Raw genomic sequence first — 14,332 nt, 5'->3', positions numbered from 1 at the left:
CCACACTCCCCCGATAACTCTCCCACAGATTCATGTACACAGACACACAGACACACACACACACACACAGACAGAGACAGACAGAGCGAGCGAGAGAAACCAGTATGAGCTAAGCCTTTCATTTTGGGTCTTACAGTTTCCGTCCCGTAAGCTCATTCCATTGCTTCCAGCCGCACCATTTTGGCGGATGAGGAGCACAGCCCAGTTTCTGGCGAGCGAGGGCTGATATTCTCCTCTCTCCCTGTCCAAACCCTCTCATCAGCGCTGGTCCTGCCCCCCCCCCCCCCACACACACACACACACACACACACACACACGCACACACACACCCTGTCTGCCAACGCACGTCCTCTCCTCTCTGTCTGTCTCTCTACGCTCCGCTCCACTCCTCTCCCACTCGTGGGCCGAGCTTGTCACTTGTGATTTCAGCTTTTTCTGGGCGAGCGTGTGTGTGTGTGTGTGTGTGTGTGCGTGTGTGTGTGTGTGTGTGTGTGTGTGTGTGTGTGTGTGTGTGTGTGTGTGTGTGTGTGTGCAAGTGTGCAAGTGTGTGTGTGTGCAAGTGTGTGTGTGTGTGTGTGTGTGTGTGTGTGTGTGTGTGTGTGTGTGTGTGTGTCCGTGCGTGTCTGTGCGTGCGTGTGCGTGTGTGTCTTGCTGCAGTCATGATGCAGTCATATGTTCACATACACACACACACACACTAATGAGATAGTACTGAATGTTCTCTAAGCTTTACTTGATTTGGTTTGCTGATGATAGACTGTACATGAAGTCATGTAACATGTTGGTACCTGGGTGTGTCTGTGCATGTGTGTGTGCATTCATGTTAGTGTGGCAGTATGAATGTGTGTTTGTGTGTGTATAGACACACCACTTAGTGATGACTTTTTGAAGTGCGTGTGTGTGTGTCAGCATGCGGGTTAGTGTGTACTTTGTGATGTGTGTGTGTGTGTGCGCCTGTATTGATTGGTTTAGTGTAACAGCATTAGATAGATGGAGCTGTGCCCACGGCGTCTCAATGCACCCTGGGATGTGCAGCCTCCCTCAGCCCACACTAGCTCACCCCCTCCTCCCTTACACCCTCACACCCCCCATACCCATGGGCCTTAGCCCAGCCCACCCACTCAGAACAAACAACACACACACACACACACACACACACATACACACACGCACACACATACACAAACACATAAAGAAGTACACACTAGCATATATACACACACACAGTCCAAACTGCACATAACACGCACATACACACACACACACACCACAACATCGTGCACAGTACCCAGCAATACACCTACTCTTCCTCTGAAAGATTTGAACTTTGGCCAAAATCTCTCTTCTATCTGCTTCCCACTCTCAAAGTTATTCATCTTTCGTTTCTCTTTCTATTTCTGTCTTTCTGTCTTTCTTTCTTTCTTTCTTTCTTTCTTTCTCTCTGCGTATGTGCATGTCTGTGTCTCTCTTTGAGACAACATCAGATAGTTAAAAGAGATAGAAATTAGTGCATTAGTATCACTGTCTGTTTGTCCATGTGGCGAGAGAGAAAGACGTGTGTGTGTGTGTGTGTGTGTGTGTGTGTGTGTGTGTGTGTGTGTGTGTGTGTGTGTGTGTGTGTGTGTGTGTGTGTGTGTGTGTGTGTGTGTGTGTGTGTGTGTGTGTGTGTGTGTGTGTGTGTGTGTGTGTGTGTGTGTGTGTGTGTGTGTGTGTGTGTGTTTATTGTGAATTCCTGCTGTGGACACAGACCTTCCAGCAGCAGCTGTGTAGGTTAAATATAAATGACTAAACACAAAGCCCTCCAGGGTATAGCCAGGGACAGAGGAAGCTGTGTGTGTGTGTCTGTGTGTCTGTGTGCCTGTGTGCGTGTCTGTGTGCGTGCATGTGCGTGTGTGTGTGTGCATGCGTGCATGCTTACTCAGGTATGTGTAAGGTATGTGTATGCTCATGTAGATGTTTGCATATGTTTGCTTGTAAGTGTTAAGTAAGGTGTATGTGTGTGTGTGTGTGTGTGTGTGTGTGTGTTCGTGCATACCGGACAAAGTTGAGGGACTTTAAGGTACTGGACCTCTCTTCCTTCCTGTAAATATTTCCCTGAAGGTATCCTGTGTGACTTCTTACATAAATAGCAGTCATTGTGTGTGTGTGTGTGTGTGTGTGTGTGTGTGTGTGTGTGTGTGTGTGTGTGTGTGTGTGTGTGTGTGTGTGTGTGTGTGTGTGTGTGTGTGTGTGTGTGTGTGTGTGTGTGTGTGTGTGTGTGTGTGCGCGTGTGTGTGTGTGTGTGCGCGTGTGCGTGTGCGTGTGCATGTGTTTGTCCATTGGTTTTGTGTATTGACTCCATTCTCAGTAACCAGTCAGCCATCCACTGACTCTTGGCTGGAGCTGACTGATTTGTTATTATTGAATGAGTTCAGCCTATATAAAGTGTTATTGATCAGATAGGGAGGAAGGGAGTACTGTTTCCACCCACCCAGCTATTGAAAGTGATGAAATATGAAACAAAAGGTGAAGCACATTATGAACTTACAGTGTGTGTATGTAGGTCGACCATGAAACATTACCATGACGCCTTATAGAGTCTCACAACACGGCCAGATTCAGAATAAAACAGCCAGAAAGGGGTTCAAGTCCAAGTTAAAATAATCATCAAGGTGAAGGAAATAACAAATTAGTTCTTAGAAATAAGAAATTTGGTTTTAAGTACTTTAATCTTACCCAGAATAAATTGTCTGTGAACCTCCAGCAGTCTCAGTGATATAACAATGTAAGTCGTAACCGCCAAACCACAAGGCACTTTCACGTTCACAGTCCTGTTACTGAAAGATACAAATGACACTGTGGCCATCTGCGGGGTGGAGCACAGAGGAGAGGGCAAGACTGAGAGACAGACGCGTGGCCGGCCCTCTGTCTGACCCCGCGGTTAATCTCCAGTGTCATGGAGGCCCGTGCGTACGGATTGCACAGAGCCGGTAAACCCTTTGGTAACAGAGTGTCAGGATACACAAGGTCACCTCTGTGTTTTGAGTGCTTGACCCGCATATTTGAAGCGCTGACTCTTTGAGTTACTGACCAGTATTCCGGAACGGAGTCCTTGACCGCATGATCCAAATCCAGGAATCCTGAAACTGAATCCTTGAACTTTTAGTCCTTTAACATGTCACACTGTGTATGAACCTACACTTAACTCCTACGTGTGTGTGTGTGTATGTGTGTGTGTGTTTGGGTAGGTAAACATGCAGAGGACATCTTCGGGGAGCTTTTCAACGAGGCCAATACCTTCTACTTGCGGGCCAACTCTCTCCAGGACCGCATCGACCGGCTGGCCATCAAGGTGACCCAGCTGGACTCCACCGTGGAGGAGGGTGAGTCAGAGCGTCTGGGGAGGGGGACGGGGTGGGGTGGGGTGGGATGGGGCGGGGCGGGTCTCTGGAGCGGGTACCACGAGGGTGAGGGGGTCTGTGTGCCAGTGTGTCTGCCAGCTACAGTTACTCGAGGCCGGGGGGATCAATATGGGGATGGATTGGACGTATGGAACTGGAGCCTTGCGGTTAAGGATGAAATGTAACCTTTTTTTTCTTTTTATCTCTCTCTCTCTTTCCCTCCCCCTCCCTCCCTCACTCTTTTTCTCTCTTGTCTTTTTCACTCAATGTACGCTGCTGCTTCTCTGTCTCTCTCTGTTTCTGACTATCTCTCTATATCTGTCTGGATCGCTCCCTCTCTCTCTCTCTCTCTCTCTCTCTCTCATTCCTTTGCCTCTCTCTCTGTTTGCTCTCTTCCTCTCTTCTTCTATCTGTCTGGATCTCTCTCCTTCTCTCTCTCCATTCTGTCTCCCTCTCTCTGTTTGCTCTCTTCCTCTCTTCTTCTATCTGTCTGGATCTCTCTCCCTCTCTCTCTCCATTCTGTCTCCCTCTCTCTCTCTCCATTTCTCCCCCTCTACTGGATGCCCTTTCTGTTTCCCTCTCTCTCTCTTTTCCCTTTCGCTCTGTTTGTCTGTCCTTTCTCTCTGCAGTCTCCCTCCAGGACATAAACATGAAGAAGGCGTTTAAGAGCTCTACCCACCAGGACCAGCAGGTGGTGTCCAAGAGCAGCGTTCCCATTCCTGTCAAGGAGATGTACAACCTGAGTGACAAGCCCCCACCACTCAATAATCTTTCATGTTACAGGTTAGACTCTCTCTCTCTCTCTCTCTCTCTCTCTCTCTCTCTCTCTACTCTATCTCTCTCTCTCTCTCACACACACACAAACACGCACACACACCACTCACGCACACACACCACTCACTCCCTAGCTCCCATCACTCTCCCTCCCTCATTTTTTTTCCCCCTCCCTTCCTCTCCCTCTATCTCTGGCTCACTCTCTCTTATTCTCTCTCTCTCTGTCTGTCTCCTTGTCTTCTCTCCATTGTGTCATTCCAAACTGTGACTTCCCTTCCCCAACACGTACAAGATCCCTCACTCCACACTCCACCCTCCACCCTCCTCTCCCATGACATGCCGTCAGCTTGCCTTTATCTTCTTTTCTCTCAGCATCAGTACAGTGCTCTCGCTCTCTCCATCTTTTTGTCCCCCGCTCTGGTTTCTCATCCTCCTCTTTCATGCTATCACCCTGTCTGTCTCTTTCCCTCTCTTCATCTCTCTGTCTCTCACACACATCGACAAGCCCATTTGTCTGCACATAGGCATGCGCGTACGTACGCACACACACATGCACGCACAAGCACACACACACACACACACACACACACACACACACACACACACACACTGACAAGCCCCAAGCTTTCTCCTCTGAATATATACCGACACACACATACACACAAATTCTCTCCGCCTCTCACATGCCATGCATACATATATACACACACGCACACTTACACACACAAATTCTCTCTCTGTCTATCTGTCTCTCTCTTTCTCTCTCTCTCTCTCTCTCTCTGTTTCTCTCTGTCTCTGTCGTTCTCAAAGTACATGAGTACCCTCCCAGAGTTCTGGGCTCTGACTTTACATAATAATAAATGTGGGTCAGTCATGAATACTTCAGAGCGCCCAAAGTAGCTTACAAGGTTGGTCTTGTCCTGTGCCATGGATGTGGGCCACACATAAATACTTTAGTGTTGCAAATGTACTTCAGGTGCATTTACATGTCTTAGGGACAAATGTTGATGCTTATTTATTCATTCATTCCATATTTCTGAGGACTGCATTTTTATCACTTAGAACAGTCAGCGTTTTGTTGTTAGTAGTAATCTACAGCATAGTAATTGTACTGAATGAATGGATGTGAAGGCCATATGTATGCCTTGCTGTTCATTTCATATTATATTAATCTTATTATATTATATGAAGTAAAATTACTCTAAACTGCAGTGAAGGATATCATTCTTAGTAATAACATTGCTATAATATTCCTTGTTATTACTTTAGTAATAGCATAGCTATTGTTCAACGTTATTACCTCAAACATAGCAGGATGTACTGTAGCACTAGACAGCAGTGGCAGTTGACAGTGACAGTTGGAGCTGTGTCTGTTCTGCAGGGATGATGGTAAAGAGGGCCTGAAGTTCTACACAGACCCGTCGTACTTCTTCGACCTGTGGAAGGAAAAGATGCTGCAGGACACGGAGGACAAGAGGAAGGAGAGGAGGAAACAGAAGGTGGGCTTCCGTGCTCTGCATTGGGGACTTGTGGACTCCATTTTGGTTATTTGATTCGTTTTATGGCACTTGAATTGGTTTAAAGTAAAGTATTTTAAAAGACTCTCTTTCTCTCACTCTGGCCCCCAGGAGAAGAATCGCTGCGTGGACGGAACCTTACAGCGCGAGGTGAAGAAGGTGCGGAAGGCACGGAACCGCCGGCAGGAGTGGAACATGATGGCCTTCGACAAGGAGCTGCGCCCAGACCACCGGCACACGCAGTCGCTGCACCGCGGAGGGTCCTCAGAAGGATCACTGTCCCCAGAGAACAGGTGACACACAGTACTCACACACACACACACTCACACACACACACACACACACACACACACACACACACACACACACACACACACACACACACACAGTCAGAGAGTCTTCAGAGGGTCTTCAGAAGGATCACTGTCCCCAAAGAGCTGGTGACTGTACTAAACTAGCTGGATACCATAGCGACGTAGAAGGAAACTACTGTGACGTCATTAACGTGGGACACACAGAAACAGTCGTAATAATAACAGCAATGGAGGACATGAAGGGGATCCATGAGAAGCTATTTGTCATAGAAGAGATAGAGAGCTTGAGATAGAAAGCTCGTCTGTTCATATGGCAGAGGATTATTCATGTATTTCATCGGTTCCCTTTCCACAGGTGTATACAATCAAGCACTTTGATTATCCATGCAGACTGCATGGTGCTTGATTAATACACCTGTGGAAAGGGACCTGAGCATCAGCATTGTACAACGAAGACTATAGTGACCAATCAGTAACCTGCAAAACTTCCCTGTCACCTCTTGGTATCACCTCAGCTCACTAGGAACCTATATGTGCCAGAATATGGTCCAATGTCAGGACACATACACATACAGTATAAACATACTCATATATCAGTCAGCACAGTTTCAAAGCCTGCCAAAATCATGTCTCTTTTAAAATGGTGTTAGCCTCCTCTCTCTTTGTACCTAGTTAGTCTAAGACAGTCCAGTTAAACAGTACAAATCAGATCATTGCAGAGAACTATACAGATGGAAGGGGGAGATATAAATGAGTTCAGGTGAGTTCCCACAGCCTGTTGTAGTGAAGCATCTCCTCTCTGTTCTCCTGCCACAGGGCTCACGCCGCTGATCACATGGACCACCACTATCCCAATACGCCCAACCATGCTGGCCACGCCCACACCTACTCAGGTCCGCCCCCGAGCCTCATGGGCCTCTCTGGCCACGCCCTCGCTGGCATGGAGCTCGACCCGCGGGGCGGACCCATGGCGTACCGTAGCGGCACATTGGGTCGGCCTCACCAGGCTCCTCCTCCTCCTCCACCGACGGACACCCTCAATGGGTCTGTGTCTCTCCCCCCTGTGGACTACAGGTAAGAGCATACTGCTGTGAGATGCGCCAGCAATCAATAGTGGTTGTTGCAGTAATTAAGATGGATTGGGATCTTTACTGTTTTGGCAGAGCTTTGTTTTTCTTTTGACTTTGACTACTGAGTGAAAAAGCTAGCAGAAGAATATCCGCCTTTTTGGCACAATGCCTTTACACCATCGTTTCCCAGCCTTGGCGTTGGGACCACATGTGGGGTTGCCTGAAATTCAAATGGGGTCGGCTGAGATATTGGGTATCTTTTGGCCAGTACTGTACATAGAAATACATTAAAGTGTACATTAAAGGAAAAAACATGAAAACCCCTCATGGGTGGGCAGCCATTGCCTACTGGTTAGGGCTTCGAGCTCGTAACCGGAGGGTTGCCGGTTCGGTCCCCGACCAGTCCACGGCTGAAGTGCCCTTCAGCAAGGCACCTAACCCCTCACTTCTCCTCGAGCGCCGCTGTATAAAGGCAGCTCACTCCGCGTTAGTGTGTGCTTCACCTCACTGTGTGTTCACTGTGTGCTGTGTGTTTTCACTAATTCACGGATGGGATACGTGCAGAGACCAAATTCCTTGTAAAAATAAAAGTGTACATGGTCAATAAGCCTGATTTGAAAATACATTTACACATCCTGCATGAGATATCCTCCTGGGTAATAATGCTTGATCAACGTTCCAAACACAGTAGCAAAACAACCAGACGAGATTGTCAAACAAACGAATTAGCTTTCTAGGACATTTGGGGAAAATGCCGCTCTCTCAACTGGATGTTACAGCAGAGATGAGATGCACTATCTCTCAAAATATGTTATTAATTATTGGGGTCACCAACGTTTTGTGACATTAAAATAGGGTCACCTGCCAAAAAAGATTTGGAACCCCTGCTTTACACGCCTAGTGATTAAAAATTCAACAAAGACAAAGAGTTCATTTCATCAAACAAAACAAAAAAGCTAGTGGAAGAATATCAGTGTTTTTGTTTCATGTTTTCATACGCAAGAGGGATTTAAAATTCAAAGATGGTTGTTTATTTTATCCTCGTGTGCGTGAGATTAAAACCCATCTCCTAGGAGCTGAACCTTTGACCCTGGTGTTGTTTGCCCCGTAGTCTGTTGACTGAGCCATAGGCATATCATACGCACCTCATTTACAAACGAATACATTATAAAACTGCTTTAGTGAGAAAAGCCGATGCTATGGGGCTAAATACAGCAACTATCATTAGCCTTGTAATTGCGGCTTTGTTTTTGACAGCATGAGTTCACACGTAACCTTAATTATGATGCCTACTAGTCCTGTCTGTCAGTTGTGCAACACCGTGGGGAGATATATAAGGATTCACATCCACACAGATCAGCATCAACAAATCTCCTCCGGCACTATCTTTGACCTGAACCCATTTGCCACTATTCCCGTGCTGGCCATTTAAAACAATAGCAGCAAGGATTGGTCGAGTCCTGCTCATGCTCTAATATCCAGTGACTTAATCTCAAATCTAATCTCTTATGGAAATATGCCAGAATAAGCACTTTACTTTTCCCATAGACACGTGTGGATATGTCGCCATCTTGTGGTTAATCTCCCAGCTATGATGGGGGGGGGTTTTTTTCTCCATTTTCATTTTGTTGGAGATTTATATTTTGTTGTGCTATTTGGAACATGATATAGTGATAGTACTCTCAAGTCCATTTATTTGCTACCTCATTGCTATTGTTGTTGTTGTTGTTGTTGTTGTTGTTTCTGCTGCTGCTGTTGCTATTTTGTGCTGATTTTCTCTCTCTCTCTCTCTCTCTCCCTCTCTCCCCCTCTCAGCATGGATTACATGAACACTGGGCCGCCCCCTCCTCCTCCCGGTCCCCTCATCCCTTCAGCGCAGACCGCCTTTGCCATGCCTCCAGCGGGCTCGGTCCTGCCTGCTGGCCACCCTGGACAAATGGGCTACATGTCTCCTCCCCCGCCCATGTCTGGACAAATGGTGGTACCACCCCCACCTGGGCCGCCACCTCCACCTCCTAGTGCCAACCATGCTGCCACCCTCAAAGCTCAGCCAGTGCCCAGTGAGGCCGAGCCCGTCAACGATGCCCGCAGTGACTTGCTTGCTGCCATACGCATGGGTACGTGGGCAACAGTACCAGTACTAGCATAACTAACTAACACTGGCATGAGTCAAATCATCAGGATTATAGTAGTCGTAAAATTATACATTCCTTATTTACAATGGACTTCAGTTGTCAGTTAAAAGCACCCTTAATCATTTACCCTAGCATCACATTTCCAAAATCATTTTGGTTGCATATAACTTCATAACATGATGAACAGCACTTCTGCCATTCGTTGAGCGGCCCTCTATAGGCGATTTTGAGGACGAGTAAGCAAATATGTGCAAAAGGAATCTGCACAACAAACAGTGTGTACAAGGATTCTACTAAAGCTTACTCTACTAAAATGTGTGTGTGTGACAAGGAGAGTATAGTCTACATATACTGTATCTCCACTTACCTAGTATTTGAACTCATAGGTGCCTCAGTGAAGGCTCGTTTCACCTAGTTGAATTTCTTTCCTGAAACCAACTTCATAGGAAATGACAAAACTGACAAGGGGCAAAAGTTACACCGAATAATATTCAGATGACTGAATCAAACTCCTAAGGACATTCATCCAAGCAGACGAGCCGTTGCCTGGGACTCATTGTTAAGGCTGCATGCATTTTGTACATAGCTTTTCACTTTAGAGAGGTTTTTTTGTGGTCAGGGGTGTTATCATTTTTAGTGACCTTGAAATGACAAGTTTTGTTCATGCACCTGACCACACCTATTTTGTTCATTGACATGCCCGTGGGTGCGCCATCTTCATTTGATAACTTGTTAACTCCAACACTTGGGGAAAACAGGGGGGCTACACCAGACGCGTAACTGAAGCGTTCCGTTCGCGACGCGTAAAATCCATTTTAGAAGATGGGTCTATTTTTTTCGAATGTACGCGCCACTGTTGCGTCTAGTGTAGCTACTTCCATTGACTACAGTGATAATGAACTGCTGCAACCGGCTGCAACATACGCGTCGCGAACGGAACGCTTCAGTTACGCGTCTGGTGTAGCCCCCCTGTAAAATAAGAACAAGACTTGCGTCGCGCTTGGTGCCAAGATGCACCGAGTGGAAGATATATATATATTTAAGCCCTGCAGCCGTTTAAACACTTAAAACACTGACATTGACACAGTCACAAGCAGTTATCTAGTCAACAGAGGCGCTCACCAACCTCTCTTGCCCCAGGCAGGCAGGCAGGACAACGAGGAACTGAAGCCTTGAGCCACAAGCCTCTGACTACTTCTACTCTCTCACACACACACACACGTGTACACGCACACTCACACCCACACCCACATAAACCTTTCTCGTGTCTACCTCAGCCACAGATCTGAGAGATCTGGAGTCAGTGGCTCTATGTCCTTCGTGCACTTTCATCTGCATTCCTTCATTAAGCAGCAGCAGCAGCAGCAACAGCTTCCCTCCGTTTAATCTGGAAATTGTGTACAGTCAATATGCATTAGAAATAAGGGAAAAAAGGAGGCTGGAATCTAATTCACGCACACATACACACACACACACAGGACAAATACTGATGCTGTGCCAGAGTACCTTAAATAGGTTCAGACAACTGAGTATTGACTATTATGCGTGTGTGTGTGTGTGTGTGTGTGTCTATTCAGGTGTCTGAAACCCTTTGGACACCTGGGCCTGTGTGTGTGATACTTGAGATAACAGGAATATGTGTGTGTGTGTGTGTGTGTATGTGCGATATCGGTGATAACCGTGTGTGTGTGTTGCGTTTGCAGGTATTCAGCTGAAGAAGGTGCAGGAGCAGCAGGAGCAGCAGGCCAAGCGGGAGCCAGTGGCCAACGATGTGGCCACCATCCTGTCGCGCCGCATCGCCGTCGAGTACAGCGACTCTGAGGATGACTCTGAGCTGGAAGACAACGACTGGTCCGACTAGGCCTCACACACACACACACACACACACACACACACACACACACACACACACACACACACACACACACACACACACACACACAGTATGTAGTCTTACCCAACACATTTACTTATACTGCACACACAGACATACACACACTCACACACACACACACTCATTTACTGATCACACCAACTGATCTTCACATCTTATACACTTATATACACATATATACCTGCATACTGATATAACAGGTGTATATACACACAGACACTAGGTTGGCCATCCTATATATAATAAGCCACAGAAATAAATAGCTGACTAGCAACTTCCCAGACTGCAGTCTCTTCTTCTCTCAGTCTTTATGTTGGTGCTGTCTCCTTTTTACTAATACTTTTTAACAAAACAACTGTGAATAGTTCATCTTGAATGTGTGTAGCCTGTAGGAGGGAATGTGAAGGGGAAGGAAAGGTTCCACTAGAAGACAAGAGGCAGAGAACTACTTAAAGACTATTTTGAGATAGTCGTGAATTGCATGGACAGAAGACTGTCTTTGACGTCATACGAGGATAGCTAAGTGATGAAAAAAATCAGACCTGGAGTCAAGTATGTGGTCAGGATCTGAGAAGTGCGCATGTGTGTTTGTGTGTATGTTTGTGTGTGCGTGTGTGTGTGTGTGTGTGTGTGTGTGTGTGTGTGTGTGTGTGTGTGTGTGTGTGTGTGTGTGTGTGTGTGTGTGTGTGTGTGTGTGTGTGTGTGAAACAAACACTAACGGTTAGTGTTCTTACACCTCCAGAGAGAACTCTGACCCTGTGATGATTAAAATAAAAAAGAAGTTACCAGAAAAAAAACATATTCTGTGTGTTTCTTCTCTATCCTGGCATCGTCATGGAAACTGCAGAGATGCTCCACCACTACCACACCACCACACCCCAAACTCTGAGACATTAGTCTCTATGGAAACCGTACAGCTGAGACAAAGATCTCCATGGAAACAGTCGAGTTGAGGCACTGAACCAATGGATGTGAGTGAATGAATAAACAAACAGACACAGGGTCTATTTATAATGCACAGAACATTCTTTTTAATACAAAATTAACAATATCTCTCCAATTCATCAAACTAATCAAAGCAATAAAAAGTACAACTAACAACTTGGAAAAATATACACCACATCCACACAATGTCTTACAATGTCTCAGTTAATTAGTGCATGTTGATTATCATTTATAGCAGTATTTTGCAGATAAGTAATTTGTTTTGTGCCATTTCTCATCAAAAAAATAAAGTGCATTTCACAGTTATAACTACGCATACGTCTACACAAGATGCTGTTGCTGTATCACCCCACCCGCCCTCCTCTTCCCACTTTGTTTTTGTTTTTAAAAAAAAATCAGAAGTGTATGCCACTAGCTGAATGTTGAGCTAGCATCATGCTCAACTCAACACCCCCTATTTAAGCCCTTTCTTTTGGGTCAAGCGCTCACTCCAGTGGCAACACTGGCGTCATCTCTGACACGTTTGCAGGTTGTCTAAGTAACCACAATAAAAGCGTCCTCTGTTGAGTCACAATGCACAATCATCAGCGATTGAACACAAAGGGTTCTGTTCGGAAACCAAAGGTACAATCAGATAATGAACCACTTTGAATTTGAAGATGCAATCCACAATTCAGTTTCAAGGTTGTTACTAGTGAAATTACACCCCTCCCCTCCACACCCTATTGATTGGTTGGGATTGTTTAATTTATTTTGAGCCACCATATTTGTTTCCCATTTACAGAGACATAGAAATATCAAATGAAGAGCTAAAAGACCATAAGGAGCAATTAGCGGAAGTTGACTAAAAAGTGTATGGAATCAGAATTGTGGACATCACCTTTAAGACCCGGCATTTAGCTGTCACAAACCCAGACTCAGATCCGGCCCTGAGTTGGCCCAAATCTGGTTTGGAGTCAGACACCATCTGGACTCATGACACCACGGCAATAGAACACTGAGCCTCCTCACTGCCACAGTTGAATAACCAGGGGAGGGATCACATAGTTGGAGATTGAGTCTGAGGTTGATTCCTTTAAGAGAAAGCACCAATGACTGCTGTCACCATGCTTCTTGATTTTTTTTTTTTTTTTTTTTGCATGCCTTATGTACACTATCTAATTAATCAATAGGATGCCGTTTCAAATAAAACAGTTATTGTTTCCTTAATAGTCATCAATACATTCAGAAAGAAGCTATACAGCGCATTAAAATTACAAGATAGAGAACTTGTACAGGCAAAAACAATGCTTTGGGGAAAAAATAGAAACTTTCAATGAATATAACAAAATATATTCTTCTTCAAAGGTCAAGGAGAGTTATCTTTACTCAAATCAGTCTGTCTCAGCCCAGTCGAATACTTGTGACAGCGTAACAAAGCAGCACAATTTCTCCAACACTCTCAGCCATCAGGAAATGACATCACTGTGTAAACCCCCCCATCCCCCCCACCCCCTCCTCCAAGCCACTCATTCACCTACCAGTCACACTCACACAAGACACTATTAGACATCCCAGACAGCGGAATCATTGCAGAGGTCACTCAGGTGGAAGGTCACATGGGTGTGAAGAAGCCACTTACTTCTCTCTGGATGTTGGGAAGACTGGTGGCCATTTTTCTTTTTCTGCAGGGTGGTCTGAAGGGGGTTCACACCTGGCAGTGATACTACCTCCCTCCAGACCCCTTGGCCCCTCATAGACATAGACATACAAAATAGAAACACATACACACATGCACACACACGCCGCACACACACAACCACACACGCACACACACGCACACACACACACACACACACACAAACAGACAGACATACACAGGTACAGCCATGCAACTCAAATGCACAAATAACTGTCCTTAGGTCACATACATCCAGACAGTTTAGGTCACAATACATGTACACTTCAAAATATCCACAAAAAGCAATGCAAGTTTAACTGCAAACAGATGAGTACTGTCACATTGAGGGTATAGTTATAGATTCATTCATAGCTAAATACTGGAAATGACATTCAGGGAAAACAAGGCCCATCAGGACGGAATCTCAAGGTTACGTACATGAGGCAGTGACATCTGAGTAGTACAGGTTAAGAGGGAAGAAAATCTCTGTCACATTATGGACATTATGAACACAACCAATGTTGTGGTTATGTTTCAAATTGGTCAGATAAGGTCTTATGGTCAGTCCTGGTCAGGTTTTTTTTTTCTCCATAGTCACTCTGTTTTATGGCAGGTTTAGAGATAGCTGTTATGTTGTGAATGA

At 45.7% G+C, this 14,332-nt stretch overlaps 1 protein-coding gene across 1 annotated transcript in view; it reads left to right on the top strand.

Annotated features, from left to right (window-relative positions):
* wasf3b (WASP family member 3b) overlaps positions 1-11,737 on the top strand; it is an 18,938-nt gene extending 7,201 nt beyond the window's left edge. The window contains exons 3-9 of the mRNA XM_062521662.1: positions 3,228-3,362; positions 4,010-4,163; positions 5,536-5,653; positions 5,783-5,964; positions 6,802-7,059; positions 8,871-9,172; positions 10,894-11,737. Coding sequence (XP_062377646.1) covers positions 3,228-3,362; positions 4,010-4,163; positions 5,536-5,653; positions 5,783-5,964; positions 6,802-7,059; positions 8,871-9,172; positions 10,894-11,051 — 1,307 coding nt within the window. The 3' untranslated portion in view covers positions 11,052-11,737. The remainder of the gene's footprint in view (positions 1-3,227; positions 3,363-4,009; positions 4,164-5,535; positions 5,654-5,782; positions 5,965-6,801; positions 7,060-8,870; positions 9,173-10,893) is intronic.
* The last annotated feature ends 2,595 nt before the right edge of the window (positions 11,738-14,332 follow it).

Source organism: Sardina pilchardus, chromosome 19, assembly GCF_963854185.1.
Source record: "Sardina pilchardus chromosome 19, fSarPil1.1, whole genome shotgun sequence".
Classification (NCBI taxonomy): domain Eukaryota; kingdom Metazoa; phylum Chordata; class Actinopteri; order Clupeiformes; family Clupeidae; genus Sardina; species Sardina pilchardus.
The sequence above is the reverse complement of the archived record's forward strand: the minus strand, read 5'-3'. Positions and strand labels throughout refer to the sequence as shown.